Here is a 22,828-nt window from a genome sequence, read left to right on the forward strand (position 1 = left end):
ATAGTGAAACTGAACTGCTTGTCATGAAATATCTGCAAAAAAATCAAAACATTCAGTTTTATGATATCGAATCTTGTTTTTTAACATTGAAATTTGCGGATGGGATGTAATTTATGCAAACGATTTCGGAAGAGAAAATCAAATGACGTAAATTTTATGTGTGAAACTTGATGATCAACTTTTAGTCATTTTGATCGTGAATCTCTCCAAACTGCGAAAAACCAAAACAGCATGTAGATGTGAAAGCTTTTATGTTTGAAAATATTGAGTTAGAAGCTTTTATGCATTTTAAGTTCTTAATGACATTTTTAAGTAAACTTAACTAATTTTAAATGTTTTAAAATAGATAAAGGTTTATCTTTAGGCATAGAGCGAAACTCAAATCTCATATTTCTAGTTTTCAAACTCGTCACGAACTGAATATGAGCATATTAAAATATTACTCACTGTAGTTCTTCTTTGTTTATACATTTTCATGAACTGATCATTAACCTTAATTTTCTCATCCATAAAACAGAGAGTAACTCTCTGAGTATAAACTCAAATCGATTTCCATTCTCATTTGTACTCGTAGTAGCTAAAACACAAGTCGTACTTTAAACATCTGCGATCAAGCAAATTTTTCATTATCAAAACAAAAAACTGAAAAAACCTTTTGAGCTTGGATTTGTGTACAGCTGATAAGGAATTGAAGAAAGATAATTTTTTGTGAAGTACTTTAACTGAATTCAGCGTTGCTCGTTCATTTGTTGGAGTTAGTTCAATGAATAAAGATGGAAGTTAAAAATAAAGGATTGCGATGGGGTGTTAATCCTCTGCTTTATTGGATTGCTTTAATCTATGGCATTACTAGGTATGAAATAAGTTGTATAAAAAATATATGCAGTAAAGAAATAAGTGAAGTGATTCCGGTTTTACTGGATATGTTCTATGCCAATGTGGTTCGAGTTATGTTGCTATGAGTTAAAGCAGGAAAAACCATAATAAATTGATGACCATGAGATGTCAAAAAAAAAGATAATTTTAAATAAATAAACATAATTCTAAAAACGTATAGACTTCGTATTGCTGATGTTTTCACAGAAAAACTTTGTTGCCGGTCTGCTGAATGTTTTTGTGAAAATTAAAAATAATTTTGGTATTAATAAAATACAGAAGAGCGATACATTTGTTGCAATAATTTGATTTACACAAGTGATGCATGTACTGAAATGTATTTTTGTTTGGAGAATTCCAATGACTTGATACTAGACAATTTTTGATAAAAGCATCATTACTCATTACATACATCTGACGCCATACCCATGCCCGCGTTTTGCCCTTGCGAAATACCATAAATGGATGGTCCCCGAATAGTAATAACAAAACAAAGAAGAACGGAATTAATTATAGTAATCACGCTAATTGATCCACAATTATTTGTTTTATCGTACACAGAATTGTCGAAACATTTACTGGAACTGAGAATTTTTGGTCAAACACATGGAACCGAATTGTTGACATTTCAGGTGCGTGTTCATTATGGCTTTATGTTTATGTGAATATTTATTTAATTCCTTTATATCAGACGACAACTATAGATTTAAAGTATTTGTAAGACTTATCTATACGACTGGTCTTTACTGGATTGTTGGAATTTTATTCATCCTTATGGATATCACAAATAAACCAAAGTTCTTTAGAAAATACAAGACACAACCGGAAGCACATGTTCCTCTTAATATGAAGAAATTCATTCCTGCTTGCGGAACAGTTCTATTCAATCAGCTCGTCTTAAATTTAATTATATCTCACTTCATGATTACGCTTGAAGAGAAAATTGGACGAGCGCCACTTCGAGAAACCCCGACATTCTTTAAGTTGATGTTTGACTTGATAATGTACCAATTCATCTACGAAGTTGCATTTTATTACTCACATCGGTTCCTTCATTTGAAACAATTTTATAAATGGATTCATAAGAAGCATCATGAATGGACTGGTAAGTCAATGCCATGTAAGACCTTACTGAAAATTACCTGACTTCTTCCTCAACAGCACCCGTATCTGTTATGGCCGTCTACGCACATCCAATTGAACATTTCTTCAGCAACATTTTTCCTGTAGCTTTGGGTATTGCCCTCTTAAATGCACCTGAATCAACCGCATGGGTGATAATGACTGTCACATCCATTTCAACTTTGGGTGATCACTCAGGTTATCATCTGCCATTCCTCCATAGTCCTGAATTCCATGACTGGCATCATTTGAAATTCAACGAGTGCTATGGAGCATCTGGATTTTTAGATGCATTGCATGGCAATTGTCAGAAATTCGATCAATCAGTTCAATATTTAAGGCATCGAACACTTTTTACTCTTAAGTCAGCCAGTGAACTTTATCCTGATCCTATTAAAAAGAAGGAAAAGTAGATTCTTTTGGGGATAGGTAGATGTAAAGGATTGGCTATGAAATTTGTGATTTTTATTATATGACTAGTCTGAATAAAAAATGTTATCGTTACCAACCACGACTTTTATTACAGAATGGATTTATTTGTATTCGAAATGTTTGTGGCTTATCGGGGAATTTTAAACCCTTCAGATAGAGTTTTGTTTTTGTTTCAGCACACGTACAATAAAGGAATTCCTTTCATGTACACTTAATATGAAGCTGAAAAGTCAAGATAAAGTTATTGTTATGATACGTTTAATAATAATACAAGCGTCTTAATTCAAAACATACCGACTGAATCATCTGTAATGACTAATTTGATCAGTCATAAATGCAAATGTGCATGAACTCATGTGATTAGTTAAAGGCTCATTAATAAGTCATTATTTTACGTAACAAATTGATGCATTTAATATCAAATAACTGACAATTTTTTAACGGCTGTCTAATTTTTGAAGCAACGATTGCTTTTATGAATTTGAAAATATCAAGAGCTTTAGACTTAGTTGAACCAATATATATATATGTGGTCATATGAAAAAGTGACCGTTAAATTTTTGAAATTTACTAACACCATCATTAGTATTTTACACGGAGAACAATGGAAAAATGTGATGGTGTTAGTTTTGTTTGGGGCGATTTTGGGGCGAAGTTTGTCTGCATGACCACATATATATATATATTGGTTGAACCGATCACTAAAATCATGACTAAAAAGTTCTACCAAATAACTGAAATAGGGGTTGTAAAAGTATCAAATACTTTTAAGTATATTTGAGAAGTTTGTTGCTGTTATAGCTGAATATTGAGATCCAGAGCTGTACTAGAGCGATTCGCGAGAAATAATTGCTTAACTGTGAGGGTGCGCCAGACGTCTGCATTTAGTAGAAATACATTTATAAGAGAATCAGAACTGTTCGATTATTTTGATGACTTAATTGCTAGTAGTCTACAAAGGAAAACTGTGAGCCGCGTTTTCACTATGTATGATTCGAAAATGGACCCTAACCTTTTTTAAGGTATCTTAGTGATCTTTCTGTACCATGAAAGCATAATCTTTGTCTGTTAGGGTATTCTGATACAAAATTACACCAGAAAAATTTCAAAGCTGAAAGATAAGTGCCTGAAAAAGCTAAAAAGCAATAAAACACGGTCATTTAAATTTTTTCATTTTTTTACATTTAATATATTGTTCATTAATAGATTTTTCGTTTTGGAAAACTATAATAGTAATAATAATATAATAATAATAATAATGATTTTTTTTTCTTTCATGCACTTCAAACAATCATTTTAATAGTTATCGCTGAGCGCATCATTTGAAATATAGAATCTTTCTTCTTTAATCACTTACTTTAAATTAGATTAATTTACATATAAAAAAAAGTATAAGAAAAAAAGGATTATGCAGCACTATAACACAATTTTCAATCAGTTTTCCTTTTCGTTTTTTTTTTTTGAGTTTATTGATCAAGTAGCACTTGAGCATAGATGTCATTGAATGACTAAGTAGATTTTTAGTAATGAGTATCTAGCTCGAGTGCTGCCTGATTTTCATAGATATTTCTTATTTAACTTTAAAATGTTGTTTTTGTCTCAAAACAAGTGATTTCTTTTATAATAAAATAGGCTCTGCAGGAGTGTATGCATGGATTAATGTGAGTGTATAGGCATAATATATTTCATTCACGACTTGAATAAGGGTTTCCGGCAGAATATTTCAGAAAGAAGAGACATAAAAATAACTTTCATAATCCTCTTTCATGCTCACTTATGGATAGATTTCATCTTAAAAATTTTTTAAAACTGCAACGATTTTTTTTTTAATTTCAATTTTTCTTTTTTTTTATCATTTTTATTACAAAGTTCCTATATGTATAGTCGATTTGTTTTATTATTAAATTAATTTATTTCATCGCTAAAAAGGTAATTTAATCAGTTTTTCATTTACTTTATGTGTTCATCAGCATTTCTTTCATTATATTTATAGGTTTATTATCATTTATAAAGAAAAATACATTTATTTTAGTTAATTCTTCATAATTGCAATGTTCCATCGCATTTTGATGACTTTTTTATTCAGTTTCATTCATCCGAAAATCGGGCATAATTTTTAATTTATTTTCTAATTTCATTTCTTATGTCCTAAAAAGATTTTTCATCATTTTTTTTACTAGAAAAATTGTTAATTTTTTTACAAAAGTTTATTTCCTCAGCAACGCCGTATATCGTTCAATATTGAAGGTATTTTCTTATTCATTTAAAGTGAAATTTTGGTGTATATATGTATGCATGTATGTGTGTGATCTCTTAACAATTTAACTTATCATTCTATATTTTTCCTTTTATTTATAGTTTTATTTTCTTTTTTTTATAATATTTATATGAAAATTGATTAAATTTTCTAACACAAAAGAAATTCATCTTCATTTCCACCTAAGAACTATCATAACGTATAAATAGCTGATCAAAGGACTCCTCTATAACCTCCCTTTCATAATTGTTCAGTTTATTACATTTTTTTTTATTCTTCATGAACAAATGAGTGGCAGGAAGGATCAACAGAATTAGATGGTGAAGTCAAAGTTTATTAATTTTTAATGAATCATAAGAACTTTATCCCTAATCAACAAAGAGTCTAGATCTGTTCTTGACATTTAAGCAATCATCAGATCTAGGCTTTTGTGAATTAGAGTTATTTGAGAAGGATTTATTGTATATCTTCAGAATCTTAATCTGCTGTAGGTTTTCTTTCTCTTCAAACATTTCAGGATGCATCCATGAGTAGCACTAAATAATGTTACACTGAGGTGCAATCCATAAATATTTTAAGGAAAGTTGTTCTTTGAAGGAATTGAAAGGATTCTTTAAGAACCGACAGCATATCGAGGAAATTCTGAAGTCAACTCTAAACACATCCAGCTTATTTAACTCACTTCATCCATTCTCTCTTCTCCTCTCATACATACTAAATTTAATTTTAAGTAATTTATTGACATTTCTTGGAAATATCTTAGGCTTCCAAAAAAATATCAATGCAATACTTTCAGCATGTATGAGCTGCGTTATAATGATGATGTTTTCGGTTGGTGTATATTTCATCAAATAAGAAGCTGTTCATTGCATGAATATTAGATTAAATTTACAAAATTTCAGATGATACAATTTTTATGATACATGATTGATATAAAAGGTTCTTACAGCAATGAACAATTCCTAATACTTTCTTATTAATTTAATTTTTTTCCCTAATGCAAAAACATTTTTTATGCCAAATTTTGCAGAATTGGCAGAAATTTTCTTTACAAATAAATTAATTAAATTTTTTTATTCATCATTGTCTCCCAAAAAAATTCTTCATCTTCTTCTAATGAACGAACACAATTTCTTAAATGACTACTGAAATATGTATTTGTTAATTTCCCTATCTTTTCATTCAATCTTTTATTTTTCATCATTATCTTCCTTAAGAGAATGCTTCAATCTTACGTTTTGTTCAACTTTTTTTTCATAATTTATCTTTTTTTTTATAAATAATTATATTGGAAATAGATGGTAGAAGAGATTTATGTCGAGGTATATGAAGCTTATTGCTTGACATTATTCTTTGAAAATTTGTCTTAATTTAGTCTTTTTTTTGCCAAGCTATAGCATTTCAAGCTTCATACAACTCCGGATGAGATACCAAACTAAATTAAAAATATACAATACGACTGGTTATTGGAGTAGATGATGGAATTGTAGCTAATATTCTGGGAATAATGATAGTGTTGATTGAGAATTTCAAGTATTTGGTCCAATAATTAATATATGTTAAGCTCCTTGAGCTTTTAATTAAGTTCAATGAAATGAAACGTGCAAAATCTAACATGCACGCAAATTCTTATGTCAAAATTGGGTCTAATTAAGATTTTTTTAGCCATTTTCATTTGCACCCAGAGCAGTATCGATCGAAAATGTAGCCCAAAGCATAATAATTACAATTTCATCATCTCCATCTTGAAATCAGAAATGAAATGCAAAATAAATCAAGGAAAATTCTGAATTTTTCTCGTTTTTTATGTGCGCAGTTACTTAACCAAGTGCAAAAAGCGAGAAAATATTAAGAATTCTATTTTAAAAAATATGGAAATAACAAAAATATATTTATTTTCTATACACATTAAAAGAAAAAATTCTCATCGCTTTGATAATTTCAAAGCCTTTATCTCATTTCCATTTTCTTTCTTAAGATTCAGATCAGATTTTTTCTTCAAATTTGATTTAACACAGAGCACAGCCAAGCCCGTTAATTAATTAATCATTAAACGGTATTTAATGTGTTGATTTTACTTCATTCCTGCTTTATTTGGATTCAATTTCTATCCCGAACTAATATTTTCTCTTAAGTATGGACACAACTTCTTTACGATATCGTTATGAGTGTCTACCTAGTATGAAAAGAAAGTTCTAGCTCACTTTGTATTTACATTATCATAGTATCAGTTATTCCTATCACAAAAATATATAGTTAGAACTCAACGTCTTTATAAAAATGACTATCATTAAAGTGAATGCGAAGAGAAAAAATTGTGGAAATTGAGGAAAATTTTTGCGATAAATGAGAGGTCCAATTCAAATTTTTCGCCTAAATTCTCGTTCCTAAATTCATGCTTCAGATTCAATTTGATAAGAGAAATTTTGGAAACGCCTATGACGGATAGGAGGATGAAATTAAGGAATATTTGTCAAATGTTGTATTAAAAAATAAATGAAATTAAATAAAAATAAAGAGATAACTTTTTCTTGAGTATCTTAACGCGTGAAGCCATACGAGAAGCTCATGAGAATGTCTGCAGCATCATAATAGTTGGATAGACTTAATAAATAACCATGACTAAATTTGTGCTGCTCACGATAACGCTTTTTTATCGCATCCAATTGCAATATTATATAATACATTGCCATGTTGCCAGATTTTCGCTTTAAAATTCTCAGTGCTTCTCAGATGGAAATTTTACTGTACAAATCTTTGTTTCAATAATTATTTTACTTGTTATTCAGCTTTGTGTGCTTTCTGCTTCTTGTCTATGTAAATAGCAGTAATAACTATTTGTGTGAAGTCAGCACGAACCTCAACCCGACTTTTTCTCTTGATGGCATTACGTGATGCATGCTGAAAGAAAGTTGGGCTGAAGTTGGGGTAAACTTCACATAGGTCTAATAACTTGTATTCATTTCCATGAGTTGGTAGGGAGGTGTTGTTAGTAAGTACATTAATTAGTTAGTATTAATATTATTTATCCACTATTCTTGGTTTCTTCATCATCTTTCTCATAATATTATTCATGTATTAATTAATAGAAATGTTTTTACGGTAAAAAGACAATTTTATTTAAACGTTAAATCTTTTGCTTTTTTTTTTTTGTTCGATTCTCTTGCTTATAAATCATAAGGAAGAAAAATAAAATTGTTGATTTTCATCATCCATCAATAATAATTAATTAATTAAATAAGGTAAAATCCAAATGAAAAAATATTACTAATTTTAAATCACATAAATTAAAAATCCTATTTTAAAGTGTCACAGTATTGTTTTCTTTCATCTTAAATTCCACAACTTTCCATATTCCCATCCAGCTTGCTTCTCTTTTCCTTTTGCTATCCGTTTATTTTATTATTTTTTCTTTGCCCGAAATGAAAATTAATAGTCCTAAACAATTATTTAATTTCTAAATAGTTATTTACAAAATGTATATCGTGTTACTCATATTGTGTAGAAACAGAATTTCCCTCATTCGACTTTGACTTGGCTCTCTTAAAAAGGACTTTACAGCAACAACAACAGATAAATTAATAATTTATAATCTATTATCAACGCGCTACAATTTTTCCACAAATTTTGATAATTGTTCTTGTGCATTTAATTGACTCTCACCCATTACATTATTATCCATAGCAGGCAGTGGCGATTGATGCGGATGAACAAGATGATTATGCATGTCTCCGCCAGGCGAATGACTTGGTAAATGATGTGGCGATGGCTGTGCTCTAGGTGATGGTGCTGGTCTTGGTGATGGATTTGCTTGAGGACTTGCAATTGGCGGTGGCGATCTTACATTTTGCATCATTTGTTGTTGCATTGTCGTATGCTGTCCACCGACATTTGGCGGTCCCATAACAACTTGATGTTGAATTCCACCTTGCAATTGTGATGATAAAACACTATTTCCAGGCGATTGTTGTGGCTGATTGGGTTTCATTCCTTGTTGCTGTTGATCAGCATTGAAAATTCCTTGGAAATTATTTTGATTCATTCCACCCATTTGTGGCTGTCTCGGACGAGGCATGTAACTAGTCGGACCACCTTGATAATTTCCAATTCCCTGAATTTGTCTTTGCAGAATTATTGGCTGTTGAGGTTGTTGTTGCTGTTGTTTATTAAACCATTGCTGTTGTTGGGTTTGTTGATTTTGTTGCTGATTTTGCATTGGCCCTCCTAAAACTCCACCAAGATTTCCCTAAATTTAAGAATTTATTTTATTAGTAACATGTCTAAATAATTTTTTTAATCAATTCAACTTACGCCTTGCTGAACATTAGGATTTCCCATTCCACCTTGCATTCTATTAACCATTTGATTAGGTCCATTGGACATCATCATCATTTGATTTGGTTGCTGCATTTGATTTTGCTGTTGTTGTTGCTGTTGCATTTGTTGATTTATCATCATTTGATGTCCAGCATTTTGATTAGGCTGCATTTGTTGTGGATTTTGCTGTTGGCCTACAACATTCTGTTGATTTTGTTGTTGTTGCTGCTGCTGTTGCTGATTATTTAATTGCTATTTAATGAATGAATTAATTAAATATTGGAATTTCGTTTTAGCAATAAAATAAGAAAGATAGACTTACATTCTGTTGTCTTTGCTTAATAAATGCCGCCATAAGTTGTGGATTTGCTTTCAATATTTGTAATAATTGTTGCTGTTGTTCTGGTCCAGGATTATTTTTGAGTGTTTGTATGAGCTGTTGAACTGCTTGTTTTTGTGGTACATTATTTGGTCCCAATTGAACCATTCCTTGCATATTTCCACCACCTGGCCTCATCATTTGAGAATTTCCAGGCATATTTCCAGCTTGAACCATTTGCTGCTTGAGATAAGAAACAAAGTTTTATTATAAATAATGACGTGTTAAATTAAGATTGGTCAGAAAATGATAAAGCTTACCTGATTTCCTTGCATTTGATTCGGCGCAACCATTTGTGGACCAGGATTTGGTGAACGCATTGCATTAGGATTATTTACATTTGGATTTGAAAAGCGTGGCCCATTATTCCAATCATTAGCCATCATATTCGCATTTGGATTCGGACCGCCGACATTAATTCCAGCAGCATGTTGTGGTTTCGAAACATTTGGATTTAAATGATTTGGCATTCTCATGTTTGGTGGATGCATCGTCTGACCCATTTTACCATAATTTCCATGTGATTGTTGACGTGCAGCTTCCGCTTGCACCTGATTTATAATAACAAACATTAGTTTACTTTAAATTAATTTAGAAAAGTTTTCAAAAATATTACCTGTTTAACGACTTGAAGGACAGCTGGAGGAGGTTTCTGAGTCGTTTGTTGCTGCTGCTGCTGTTGTGAACCAGGTTTAACGCCAGTTACATGATGTGGACTTCCCATTCCGCCCATTGAATTGCCATGATGTGGACTCATATTTGAAGGACTCATTTCTTCCTTCGAACCATGAACAGGCGTTGGAGTTGGCTGTTGCATTGTTGATTGTTGACTCATTGCTTGCATTCGAATATTCATAGCCGCAGCACGACGACGATTGAATTGCTGTTCTTGTAATCTGCGAGAGTAATAAAAAAAGCATTAGTCATTTATTGACGATATTTTTTTTTTTTGTTCGATAAGGTGATAATTAGAGTCGATTTGGGTGTGAGAAATGAAAACTTCCTAGTTAAAAAAAGATATAGCCACAAAAAATTTTCATTTCTCACAGAACATATCAAAATAATAATAATAATATAATAATAAAATAAATACCTTTGTGCCAAGCTTTGTTGTCGTAATTTCTGTTTAATATTCGGACAGAATGGAACCAAACATTTGTTCTCTTTACAATGCTTAGCATGATAACAGCACAGAGCAATAAGTTGCTTGCAAATTGGACATCCGCCGTGTGTTTTTCTCTTGCAATTTTTCGTATGCGTTACTACACGTTTCATCTTCTGACATGACGGTAAGCGACAATTTGCATCGCGACACTGACAAGCATGTACCAATGACTGAATGCATCTCTGAATGGATTGTTTTCTCGCCTCTTGTGGATTTGATTGTGGACGTCCATCTGTTGGTGATGATCCATCGTCCAAATCGAAACCAAGACGCTCCATCTTGTGTGGATGACCAACTTTCTCTTTGCACGAAAGACACAAATCGTAATCCTGAGAGAGAGTGAGAGAGAAAATAAAAGAATTTGGAATTAATCAATAAATTTGTCAAGAATGAATAATGGAGAAATATGAAAATGAAAATTCTTACATCACAAACTGTGCAGTGATATCTTGTCTCGACATGATTCTTGCAGTTATTACAAGTATATACAAATTTATCTTGTCCTTGATTGTGTAATTCATATAACATACACATGGTTGAGAATTGAGCGCGTCTTAGGGATGAAAACTCATAGTGTTTATCTCTTGCTAGAGTCAAAAATGCATCTCTACCGTCCATCAAATCACAATTGTATAGCGGATCTGGATCTTGAATAGGCTGTAATAATAAAAAAATTATGTTTGAATTAATTCACTTGTTTAATATAATCAAAAATATGGTGAAATTTTTCTAAATGTATTACAAACTGTGAATATGAGTAAAGAAAGTCACTAATATTCTTTTAATTTAACTAATTAAGCACCTTTGAAATTTTGTAGCACAAATATTCTTAATGTAGATAGAATTAAAATTCAGATACTTACCGCTAAGATAGCAGCTGATTGTGCTGAATGTAGGCGAATAACGAAGAACACTTCCTTATGTTTCTCCATACATGCGAATATTTTATCACTGAGATCATTGCCACTTTGTTCACTGACTTTCTTCGTATTTTTCCTTTGCGCCGCTTTCGACTTATACGATTTCTTCTTCTGGGATTTTTGACCCTTTTTCTTATTATCCTCAGTGCCATTATCACTATCATCATTAATTGATGAATTTGCATTCGCAGCTTCTGCCGCTTCCGCTTGCTTTCTTTTCTCCTCTTCTTCATGATCTAATTCTTTAATAGACTCTTCAATTACATTTGGCCAGAAATCTCCCTCAAAATAGGGCAGTTCACAAGCTGATGTCAATTTATCTTCCATTGCTTGTTTCAAGATATCCTTATAGTCCTGAATAATACGCTCTGTTATGCCTTTATCGAGCATCTTCTTGTACCATTCCTGAAGTCTTTTTGGTTTTGGAATTTTTTGTTCAGGTGGATGGCAATGGAAAATATAGTCATCACCTTCTGATGGTGGACAAGCCCAAATATGAGCCATTGTATATCCTAATTGTTTAGCATAATCCATATATGAGAGGAGAATTTCATGATATACGGCAGTTCGATGATTTTTTGGTCGGAAGAAATGTACGGAATCAAGATAGGCAATATAGACACGCCTTGTATTTGGTGCTGAACATTCTGAGCCATATTCTTGCACATGCATACCAAAGAAGCAAACAGTCTTTCCCTCCAACTCTTGAAATGCAAATAATGCCTTAGCACGATATGGAAACTCTGCTGGCATATCACCATTATCAACAAAACGAGATCTCATTCCAGGCTTTACTTCAACCATACGATCAGAACTTGATACAACTCGAATATATACTTCTCCAGCGCCAGCCTCTTTTTTCTTCAAGAAATTATTCACGCGAGTCTCAATGTATATTCCAAGTTTTGAAGTTGCTAAGCTCTTTGCATTAAATTTATTTGGTTTACGCTTTTGTCCTTTTTTGTCAAGACATTTATCGCATGTAAAACCACGCGACCAGATCTGTTCATGGTAGAGTACGCAAATTTGATGCTGTTTACGGCCACATTCATTACACGTAACAAATGGTTCTAGTTCGAGATGATCATTCTTCATCTCCTTAAATTGTTCCTTTTTAATTTGACTAGAAAGTAATAATTCAATTAATTTTTCTGTATTACTGGGAAAAATAATGAAGCACTTACGTTTGTGTTTGAGTCGGATCGTCACCAAGACTTACAGTGTCGCCAGGAATGTCGTTGAAGCACCGTTGACAGAAGACATATCTGTCGGATGCATTTGTAAATGCATTTCTTTAGTTTAGAAGTTTTTGATAATTAAACATAATATAAATTGTTTATATTTATCATAAGTTGATCGATTATTCGGTAATAAAACATAATAAAGCGAAGTAGGAAAAGTGATAGTCAACCACAATTACAATGAAATGATATAACATTCAAGCAGGATTATTATTTTTTTTTTTGCGTGCAATTTTTTTTTGTATGTTAAATAATTTTTGTTGATATTAGTGATGATATAATTATAATTTTTTTTTTTTGAGTTTAGTTGATGAAGCAACGAAAATATGAAAATAAAAGAAAAACAGAAGAAATGGAATTTTAATTAAGCAGCTATAAAATCTAAATGAATTAATAACTAAACTAATGATTCACTATTAAAAGATGAAACATATATAGGCTCAAGTGCATTTTCTAATCGTTAGAGATGATATTATCATGAAAGTTTTAAGGCTAGCCATAATTGACGTTTTCAAACGTGATAAATTTAACTATTCATGAAATTTTGAAAAGCTTGCAAATGCATCATTGAAAACCATACAAATCTAGCAATTAAGCCTTTAATGTTCCAAGACAATTCAAATGTCATTTAATGCCATGAAACAATGCAAATGCATTTATTGCATGTTGATTATATAATAATTATAAATAATTTATTTCTAATGATTTCTAAGATGCAACTATGACTAAAACAACCATGATAAATTTCTCACTTAATTTTTTGAGAGAAAATGCACTAAATGTGACTAGCACAACACATATAGAGGAAGAAAGCAAATGTTAATTCAGCAAGTACGAAGAAATTTTTGAATCCTTGAAATCAATTAAATTTATGCTTCAGAATTTCCATCAATAATCGAAAATTTGAGTCAAATTTCTATACACAATATTCAATACATTAAAAGTGACGTCATACGCAAATAAATGCATTGGCTTTATATTCCTTTAGACACTCCGCAGACGCTAAAAAATTTCATAAATGCCTTTCTATGCGAGAGGATATAAAGAAGAGAAATAAAGGGAAAAGAAGAAAAATATTTCACATGCGGACTACACGTTTTTCCTTTCCAAAACAAAAAACCCAATTTTCATTTCACTCTAATATCATGTAGCCTTTACATTGATTCCTATAGGCTTGTAAAAAGGTTGAATCGACTCGATAAAGTCATTGAAAAAATCAAAGATCTAAAAGCATTTTTTTGGAAATAAATCAGCATAGTTTTAATCATCAAGGATTCAAATTTTTCCTTCAAACTATCGTTTTTCCTTCCTTTCATTCTCTCTCCGTAAATTTTTATCAAAAACTCGAAAGAGAAGAACTTTCGTTCCTCTGAACAAAAACATGCGCACATGTAAGCTTTCTCAGTTTTTTTTTCTCATTTTTTGAGAAATATAAAATTGACATTGGAGAATAAAGAAGGAAAGAAAGAAAATTTTCATGAGATTCTTCATGTCATGAACTACTTGCAAACATTTTTTTTCGTAACTTTCGATTGAAAAATTTTCAAAAAACTTATGAACCATTTAAAACTATAACTTACCTATCTAAATAGCTAAAATACTTGGCATCACGCGGTATTGTGCATAACTGTTTACCATAACAGCACAAAACTTGTGGATTGAATGTATATTTTCGACCACAACAATATCCTAATGCTTGCATTACAGGATCAATTTCTTTCTCAAATTCTTCAGACAACTAAAGTTGGAGAAAATAAAGACAAAATATTATAATAATTAGTATTGCGAAGGAATCGGAAGTAATAAAAAAGTAATTTACCTTTGTGCAATAACGATATACTCTGGAAGTTTTACGATTATATATCCACGCATTATCAAACATTAACCATACATCATCAACATATTCCCAAGGATCAGAATATTCTCCCTTCTTTAATTTCTTTTCAATTGTTCCCAAATCCATTGGCTTCTTAATTATATCTAAATAGTCTGGAATTCCTAAGGCAATTGGATCGACAGGAGAACGGAAAGGAAGTGATTCAGGCTCTTGGCGAATAAGCTTCTCCAGCGTAGGCAGCAATGCTTCACAAAGCTCCTCTGGTTTAAATGCTATTGAGAAATTCAAAATAATTAGTTTAGATTGCACTAAATTAATAAAGGAACATGTTGAACTTACTGCATGTTTTAACTTTTTTGTCTGTTGTAGCAACAGGTTCGAGCTTCAATTCAGGCTTCACTAGTGCTTGACTCTCTTGATTTGAAGATCCTGGTGACATTGCTTCTTCCTTAATTTTCTTAACGTCATCTTCCATTTTCTCAGTCCTTTTAATATCCTTGTAATCTTCCCATCCTTCACGTCCAATCACATTGGTATTCATATCCAATTGTTGTCCGTCTTCATTCTTTTCTTTCTTTATATCACCAACTTCCATCCACTTAGATCCCGCTTTATGATCATCAGAATCTTCCATTTTGATATCAGGTTTTACATCACCTTTGTCACCATCGGTTTCCATTTTAATTTTAATATCGTCACCAAGTTTCTGATCGAGTTTTCCACGATTAGCATTTTGCGGTGATGGAACAGGTGGCGGAGAGTCTTCTTCTTTACATGCAGCTTCCAAAGCTGCTCGTTGGGAACTTAATGAACTTCTACCGCTCATCATTGAGTTCATTCCTGTAAAATTAATTTTTTTATTAGTAACAGGAAATAAATGAAAAAAAGAAAATAAACTTACCAGACGAACCAGAATTGCTCATATGACCGAAGTTATTTGGTCCTTTACCGGGAGATGTGATTGATAATGGAGGTGTTGGCTCGGGAGGCGGCCTAAACATGCTCACATTTGGAGTATTTGGTGTAGATACAGAAGGCGGCGGTCCATTAGAATTGAGGCTTGGTGAAGGACTCGGCACAGGAATTGTTGAATTAAGATCACTACTTGTTGGGGTGGGAGGCATCATGCTGTTATTACTGCCCATTCGTTGTTGATTATTTTGCATCATTATATTATTATTGAATACATTTTGATTTTGACTCTGACTGAACGGTGACGGCGCTTGACTATTGACTGTCTGATTCTTATTCTGCTGTTGCATATTATTTCCACCAACGACATGAATAATATTTGGATTGAATTCATTAGATGGAGACATAATTGGACGGTTTGATAACATTTGTTGTTGTTGGGAATTTTGTTGTGCTGCAGCATTATTTGGAGGAGTCATTCCAGATGAATTGCAGCTAAATGGAGATAGTCCTGAGTTAGGCACTAAAAGATTAGGTGTATTTCCACCTCCACTACTTGGCGACGGTCCTGATTGACTAACGACCATTTGACTGCCCATATTTGATTGTGGCGCTTGTTGACCAGCATTAAAAGGCATTCGTTGATTTCCTGGGAAATTTTGTTGTCCCGTTTGATTACCCATTTGTAATCCTTGATTGGTCGGCATTCGCGGAATTAGATTTGGATTATTGGGGATATTTTGTTGTGGAAAGTTAGGCGGCATGCCGCGTACTTGATTTGCTTGTTGCTGTTGAGCAGCTTGTTGTTGTTGCTGTTCCTTTCTCTTTTGACGCTTTTCTTCCAATTCCTTTTGAATCTTATAAATCTTTTCAGCCAACAAATGATAATATTCAGATCGAGTATTGGCCATTTCATACATATCTCCTTCAACTTTTCTCGCATAAGCTAGCAAATTTGACATTCGCTTATCATACATTGCATTCATATCGTTTGTTGGGAAGATAGCTTGAACTAATTTATGAACTAAATGATTACGTAAGTCGGGCGTAATTGATTGATGCCAATCTTTACTTCCACTGCTTGGTCCAGCGAGATTTCCTTGTATTTGATTTAAATTTGCATTTAAGTTTGCCGTAACGTTTGCAACGCTCGCAACATTTCCATTTGCTGCATTAATATTCTCAAGTACATTATTAAATTGTTGCATATTCGCTAAATGCTGTTGCTGTAATTGAGATTGTTGTTGCTGATTTGGAATGTTTGTCGATTGATTCTGTTGCTGTTGCTGTAACATGGAATTATTTGGAAGATTTACTGGACGTTGCGTTGATAGCAGTGATGATGCATCATTACGAACATTATTAGCACCTCCATTGGCATTTGTTGTATCATTCGATTGTTGCAACATATTTATCATTTGACTCTGTAATTGTGTTGCATTTTGCTGATTTTGTGTCTGTGACTGTTGTTGTTGCTGCTGCTGCTGAATCATGCCACTTTGTTGTTGCTGTTGTTGCTGCTGCTGAAGGAGCCTGTCCATTGTGGTTTGATTAGCATCAGACATTGACATTCTTGGACCAGCCATATTAGGCTGTTGCATTTGTTGCTGAGGAGCTTGCTGTTGTTGTTGTTGCTGCTGCTGCTGCTGCATTCTCATAGCTCCAAGTGCATTCATATTATTAGCACCAAATTGTGGTCGAATTATCTCATTTGGATTCGTTACATTTGAAAGTGTTTGTTGTGCATTAATTTGCATTGGCCCATCATTTGATGGCTGTTGCTGCTGATTCATATCGCCAGGGAGATTTCCTTGTTGGGTAGCATTTTGTTGAGACTGTTGATTTTGCATAGCATTTGCTTGTTGTTGCTGCTGCTGTTGTTGTTGTTGTCCTGCTACAACATTCTGTTGTCCTGTCTGACCAGCTTTATTCTTATTACTTTCAGATTGTTTTAATGGTGAGCATACTGGACAATCACCACGATTACAATTCTTCCAATGATTGATAATTTGACGTGACGATGAACAGTGAGTTCGTGGACAATTTTTTCCTAAATTACATGTCGTCATATGATTAAGAACATCTTTCATCGTTCGACAATGTTGTAATGTACATGTATCATTTTCTCGTCTCATACATTTGTGTGCATGAAGGAGTAAAACTAATTGTTGTTGAATTAATTTCCTCTTTTCTGGATCGGCCATTAGAGGATTATTTGTAGCAATTCCGGACGATCCGGGACCGGTTTGTTGACCGGGTGTCTGTTGAGGACCCTGCTGCTGAGAAATTGGTTGCTGTTGAGCCACTGTTGTTGGCAATCTTATTTGATTTGGACCTGCTTGATTTGGTACGGGCGATTGTTGCTGCTGTACCATACCAACAGCATCATTATTTCCCATATTTCCAGGAATATTATTTACACCTACAACTTTGAGTCCACCACATCCATCGTTATTATTTACTATTGGCGTCTGTAATCGAACTGCATTAATTTGTTGACTCATAGGAAGCCTATTTTGTTGCATATTTGGCAATAACACTTGTTGATTATTTCCAGGTTGATTATTAAATGATCCAGCATTGCTCATTTGATAACTTTGTTGATTCATTTGACTCATTTGATTTGGTAACATTCCTGGGTTTTGCATTCTTGGCGGATTAATTAAATGCGATCCTGGATTTCCTCTATTTTGCAAGATACTCGTTATCATTCTCTGTGGCTGCATCATTTGTAGTCCTGGACCATTTTGCATATTTGGTGGTAATTGATTCATTTGATTATTCTTATTTAAAACTAGTCCACCTCCCGACATTGGACCTGCGGCACTATTCGTTATTATCATTCCACCTTGATTCACATTTGTTGCCATTGTACTAATTCCTGCACATCACAAATTAATTCATTTAGAATATATACATAATATTTTTAAGAAAATTTTAATTTAGGGAATAATGTTGAGAAAGGATGAACTTACCTTGCATAGTCATAGCGTTATTAGTGCCATTATTTGGGGCCATTGACATCGTCATATTACTAACACCTAGGTTGTTCATAACAGCAGTCACATTTGGACCACCTTGTATTGGATTTTTATTTGTCAATTGGTTAAGATGCGGATTACCGACATTCATCGGATTCTTTTGTCCTTGCTGTAACAAGTGTGCAAGTTGCTGTTGATGTTGCTGTTGCCTCTGTAAGGTTGCAACATTTGTTGGAACTATTGCCTCATCACCGCCATTCATTTGTGACGATTGATATATTTGTCCTGGACCTGGACCTTGCGCTGGAGGCTTATTATTCGTAACCATCTGTTGCTCCCAAGATGACGGACCGCCAGCCATTAATTCATCGGGTAATTCTGTTTCTAGTAGTAACATGTCATCGAAATTTGGACCAGTTGAGTATAAATCTAAAATAAATTTAGAAATAGATGCAGTTGTTTTAGAGACTTCTTGTTTCTTATATGTACAAAAATATACATGTGCACTTGAACTTCAAAGTTAGTGCTCTAGCTTATTTTTTTGTATGTTTTATTTTCATTTACTTTTGTATCGGAAATTGAGAGACACAAAAAAAAAAGGAAAGACATAAATGACAACACGAGAAGATAAAACAGAGACTTTTATTTGTAATGCATGAAAGTCAATTGGCGAAAATCCGCGAAAGGAAAAAGAAAAATATGTTTTATGTGATGGAAAAATCGATTAGGATTTTCACCGCGCTACAAAGAATCGATGTTGATTAAAACATGATGAGATGCATCACTCATCCAGGTTTTCTAAACCTTTTCAACGCGATCACTTTAGTCCACTTCCAGCTTAATTTATTATTTTAGCACATGAAAATATTTTTTTTTTTGCGAGATTTAAAGTAAACAGAAAACGTTTGTACAACACTGCAGTCAGAGTTACAATGTAGCACAAAAAGAAATGTTGCGTTTGATTTTCACTTTTCTTCTCTCACAGAAAATAAAAATGTATACACTCGCGCGTTGCTACTTCTGCCGCATATATAAAGCTTTTATTTCACAAAACAACAAAAAAAAAAATGAGAAGAAAAAATTTATAATTTTCACCAAGTGTCTAAGACAATCATAAACTATATTATTATTATTATTCTATCGAGTGCCGCAAAGAAAGAAATAAGGCAGTGAAATATCATAGATTTGCTCTCTTTTTTTTGCTCACAATTTCAGTGTTTCATTGCCAGACGATGGTAGTGAAATGAAAAAAGTTTGAAGCAAAATGTGTGTGCAGTCAGTAAAGTAGCATCAAACGAGCAAAATTGAGATCAAGTTATGAGAAAAAAAAAATATCAGATGATTTTGAAATTTTCTGAATTTTTTTGTGATGCCTAAATATTTTCGACACTCTTTTCGAAATTTTCTCGCCAATCACATATACTTTTTAGAACTTGATCACTGGATTTTTATAAATCTTAAGGACACAAAAATTTTTTATTTGCTTTAATAAATCACAAAAAAATTGTTTCAAGTCTTTCTAAGTTAGAAAATTAAGCTTGACTAAAATTTAATGCGTTGAAATTTTTTTTGTTTTCACAATTATATTTTTCGTCCACAGAACTACCACAATATCACAAAATAAATAAATATTTCAGGAAACAAACAAAAACATTATGAAAAGTAATAAAAAATAGCGCTACTCACTGGAATCAGGTCCTTGAAAAGGATCCTTTTTCTGTTTTTTCTGCGGTGGTTCATCGAGATGATCAGCCATGTTTACAGCTGATGTGTAGTACTGCTTTTAGTAGAAAAATGTTTTTCTCTTTTTTCTTCGCTCTCACTTCGTATTATGTTGACTTAACAACTCCTTTTTAAATTGTTAAAACTTATAAACTTTAATCTTAATCGGTTACTAATTTTTTGAAAATCAGATGCGTGTAAAATTTTATGAGACTTAAAAAATGTACAGGAAAAAGGAAAACTGATGAAACACAAGAGAAATTAACTTAAATTTGAACTTATTTCACTAATTTCATTCATTAAAATTTATTATTAGTTCACTAAAGGTTTAGTGTCTTGCACACAAAAAGTCCTTTGGTTGACTCCTTTTCTATAATTATTATTCTTTTTTTTTTTTCTTTTTCTAAAAATGTCTAATTAATATTTTTTTTTTATGTATTCAATTTTTTTGTTTTCTAAATCAGTTTGACTTGATTTAAAAATTCTATATCTTCACACTGATACACTATACACATTTTCGCTAAGTAGCATTCTATACTTCATTAAATTTCTTTATCACTCGGCTTGGATGTTGAATATAAAAGTAACATAATCCTTTGAACGCTCATCATTTTTACGAATAGAATTTCACTTTTTTATAATTAATTCCTCATTACTGGATGTTTTTAGCAATAAATGCCTCTATATTTTCCTTTTGGTAGATTCTGGTGATCCTGAAGAATAAAGAAATAATGCATTATTAGCAACGTTATTCGGCAAATTAACTAAATATTTATTTTTACGAGTAAAAAAATCAGAATTGTGAGCATTCAGGAACTTTTTTTATGCACAACAATTTTTTCTCTTCATTCTTTCTTTATTAATAAAACTATATCACTAAAACGCAATTTTATGTGCGATTTTTAATCATTTTTGCAGCATAAATGGCACTAGAATCAGCTTAGCAATAAAACTCATCCCTAAAGTTCACAATAAAATTTCACAAAAAAATCAGAAAAGTTTTCTTAGTTCAAAAAATCTTCATCATATTTTCATATGAGCGACTAAGCGACTAAAATGAATGAAATACGCCGAATAGAAAGAAACTAACTTTTGATGAAGAGAAAATTTTGTGGACGGAAAAAATTCAGAAAGCGCACAATTCTTTTAATGCGTTTATGTCGATGCAACCCTCACTTTTTCCAGATCCTCCACTTTTAATTGGTTTCTAATCACTTTATGAACATTTTTTAGCCATTATAATTTATTTTAAACTGCACTTTAACGCGAAAATTAATAAAATTTAGTCTGTGGCTTTCGAGCTGTCCAACACACTATGAAAGAAAAATACTCACACTATGGTAGATTATACGTAAATACGTGAAATAAAATGTCGGAAAGTAGTGTAAGTAGCGTTCCTAGCGGAATTTATAAGAAACTTTTTATTTAAATTTATTTTATCCGTTACATAATTACGGACTTTTTGTCATTTCCGAATATCATACACGCCCATCCTAATATTTTGAAAAAGTTTCTTTAAAATATGAGTTTCTAAAGTTAATGCTGACTTATACTATGATATTTTAATCATACAATGCATATATCTTACTTAGATGAATATGATGGATATAATGAATCTAGAAATAAAGATTATCAATGTTGCTTTAAATGTAACGGACTTTTCTTGTTTGAATTTACTCTCTATGCACATATATTTTCTCCAACTTTCTACTAATTTTAATTCGCAAAATTTGGCATTTTAAAATACTAGAATGGACCAACAAATCGAATATTATGATGCAAAAGCTGGTATATTTAATGACTAATTACTTGTTTTCGCACCTAGCATATAAAAATGGACCTTATTTCATAAAAATCGAAATTATTATCATTTTTCCATAGAATCAAAAACAAAACAGCTCCATCTATTGATTACCTGGTTAAACTCTGTTTCAAAATAACTATGTCTTTGCTAGAGAATTCTTCATCACTTCTTTAACGATGTAATATGATCTATTGTGACTCGTAAAATTAATTATCAGAAATCCTAATATCGTAAGACTAAGAACTGTTTTGACTGACTTAAACACAACAAGTATGAACTTTATTAAACTTCAACAAAATAGAAAAAGCGATTTTGTTTAAGAAACTTAGATTGCTTTGATAATGTAAATAAATAAAGCAAAGTTAACGTTCTTAGATTATTAGAATGTTAACGATTTCTTGAAATTCGAATAAGTTCACTAACACTTTCATAAAAATTAGAACCAATGTTACAAAACTTTTCAATAGTGTTAGGTTAGTGCAGAGTTGCGAAGGCCGATGTCGGCGGCCGAGAGAATCGGCCAGTCGTTCGCCGTTTTTATCGGCCATCGTTTTTTATCGGCCGCCGTTTTTTATCGGCCGCCATTTTGAAAAAATAAACGGCCCGCCGTTTTTATCGCTCGCCGTTTTTATCGGCCGCCGTTTTTTATCGGCCGCCATTTTGAAAAAATAAACGGCCCGCCGTTTTTATCGCTCGCCATTTTTATCGGCCGCCATTTTTATCGCTCACCATTTTTTATTGGCTAACGTTTTTTAAAAATTACAAAAGTCCTCGTGTTATTGATCGAGCGACTTAAGCGCATTTTTGACCCAGCAATCAGTAATTGATTAAAAATTCACTTTAAGATCTACAAAATGAAATTC

The 22,828-nt window shown here is 32.3% G+C and overlaps 2 protein-coding genes across 4 annotated transcripts; one reads left to right on the plus strand and one right to left on the minus strand.

Annotated features, from left to right (window-relative positions):
* The first annotated feature begins 601 nt into the window (after positions 1 to 601).
* LOC139087822 (fatty acid hydroxylase domain-containing protein 2-like) lies at positions 602 to 2,512 on the plus strand. Its single transcript, XM_070636743.1, has 4 exons — positions 602 to 853; positions 1,438 to 1,508; positions 1,568 to 1,981; positions 2,038 to 2,512. The coding sequence occupies exons 1-4, from the start codon at positions 774 to 776 to the stop codon at positions 2,409 to 2,411; spliced, it is 939 nt and encodes a 312-aa protein (XP_070492844.1). The 5' UTR covers positions 602 to 773; the 3' UTR covers positions 2,412 to 2,512.
* A 1,077-nt stretch (positions 2,513 to 3,589) lies between these two features.
* On the minus strand, positions 3,590 to 21,482 carry nej (nejire). 3 transcript variants are annotated; one of them, XM_070636786.1, is made up of 16 exons: positions 21,338 to 21,482; positions 20,126 to 20,874; positions 18,434 to 18,868; positions 15,448 to 18,339; positions 14,886 to 15,386; positions 14,529 to 14,818; positions 14,290 to 14,447; positions 12,653 to 12,733; positions 11,412 to 12,591; positions 10,975 to 11,205; positions 10,477 to 10,877; positions 10,000 to 10,279; positions 9,644 to 9,934; positions 9,327 to 9,566; positions 8,999 to 9,256; positions 3,590 to 8,933 (listed from the first exon to the last, which is right to left on the minus strand). In XM_070636786.1, the coding sequence occupies exons 2-16, from the start codon at positions 20,193 to 20,195 to the stop codon at positions 8,295 to 8,297; spliced, it is 7,947 nt and encodes a 2,648-aa protein (XP_070492887.1). In that variant the 5' UTR covers positions 20,196 to 20,874; positions 21,338 to 21,482; the 3' UTR covers positions 3,590 to 8,294. The 3 variants fall into 3 exon arrangements, with proteins under 3 accessions (XP_070492887.1, XP_070492886.1, XP_070492885.1); XM_070636785.1 differs by having other exon boundaries at positions 9,327 to 9,563; positions 12,653 to 12,760; XM_070636784.1 differs by having other exon boundaries at positions 12,653 to 12,760.
* Between the last annotated feature and the right edge of the window lie 1,346 nt (positions 21,483 to 22,828).

This window comes from Chironomus tepperi, unplaced genomic scaffold, assembly GCF_022539635.2.
Source record: "Chironomus tepperi strain 1889 unplaced genomic scaffold, CSIRO-AGI_Ctep_v1 contig_137, whole genome shotgun sequence".
NCBI classification, from domain to species: Eukaryota; Metazoa; Arthropoda; class Insecta; order Diptera; family Chironomidae; genus Chironomus; species Chironomus tepperi.

Coding starts and splice junctions, on each gene's coding strand:
- LOC139087822 (XM_070636743.1), top strand. CDS start 774: ATGGAAGTTAAAAATAAAGGATTGCGATGGGGTGTTAATCCTCTGCTT. Junction 854..1,437: donor TTAATCTATGGCATTACTAG/GTATGAAATAAG, acceptor TATCGTACACAG/AATTGTCGAAACATTTACTG. Junction 1,509..1,567: donor CCGAATTGTTGACATTTCAG/GTGCGTGTTCAT, acceptor CCTTTATATCAG/ACGACAACTATAGATTTAAA.
- nej (XM_070636784.1), bottom strand. CDS start 20,195: ATGGCTGATCATCTCGATGAACCACCGCAGAAAAAACAGAAAAAGGAT. Junction 15,387..15,447: donor GAGCAATTCTGGTTCGTCTG/GTAAGTTTATTT, acceptor TTAATTTTACAG/GAATGAACTCAATGATGAGC. Junction 10,280..10,476: donor CAACAAAGCTTGGCACAAAG/GTATTTATTTTA, acceptor TTACTCTCGCAG/ATTACAAGAACAGCAATTCA.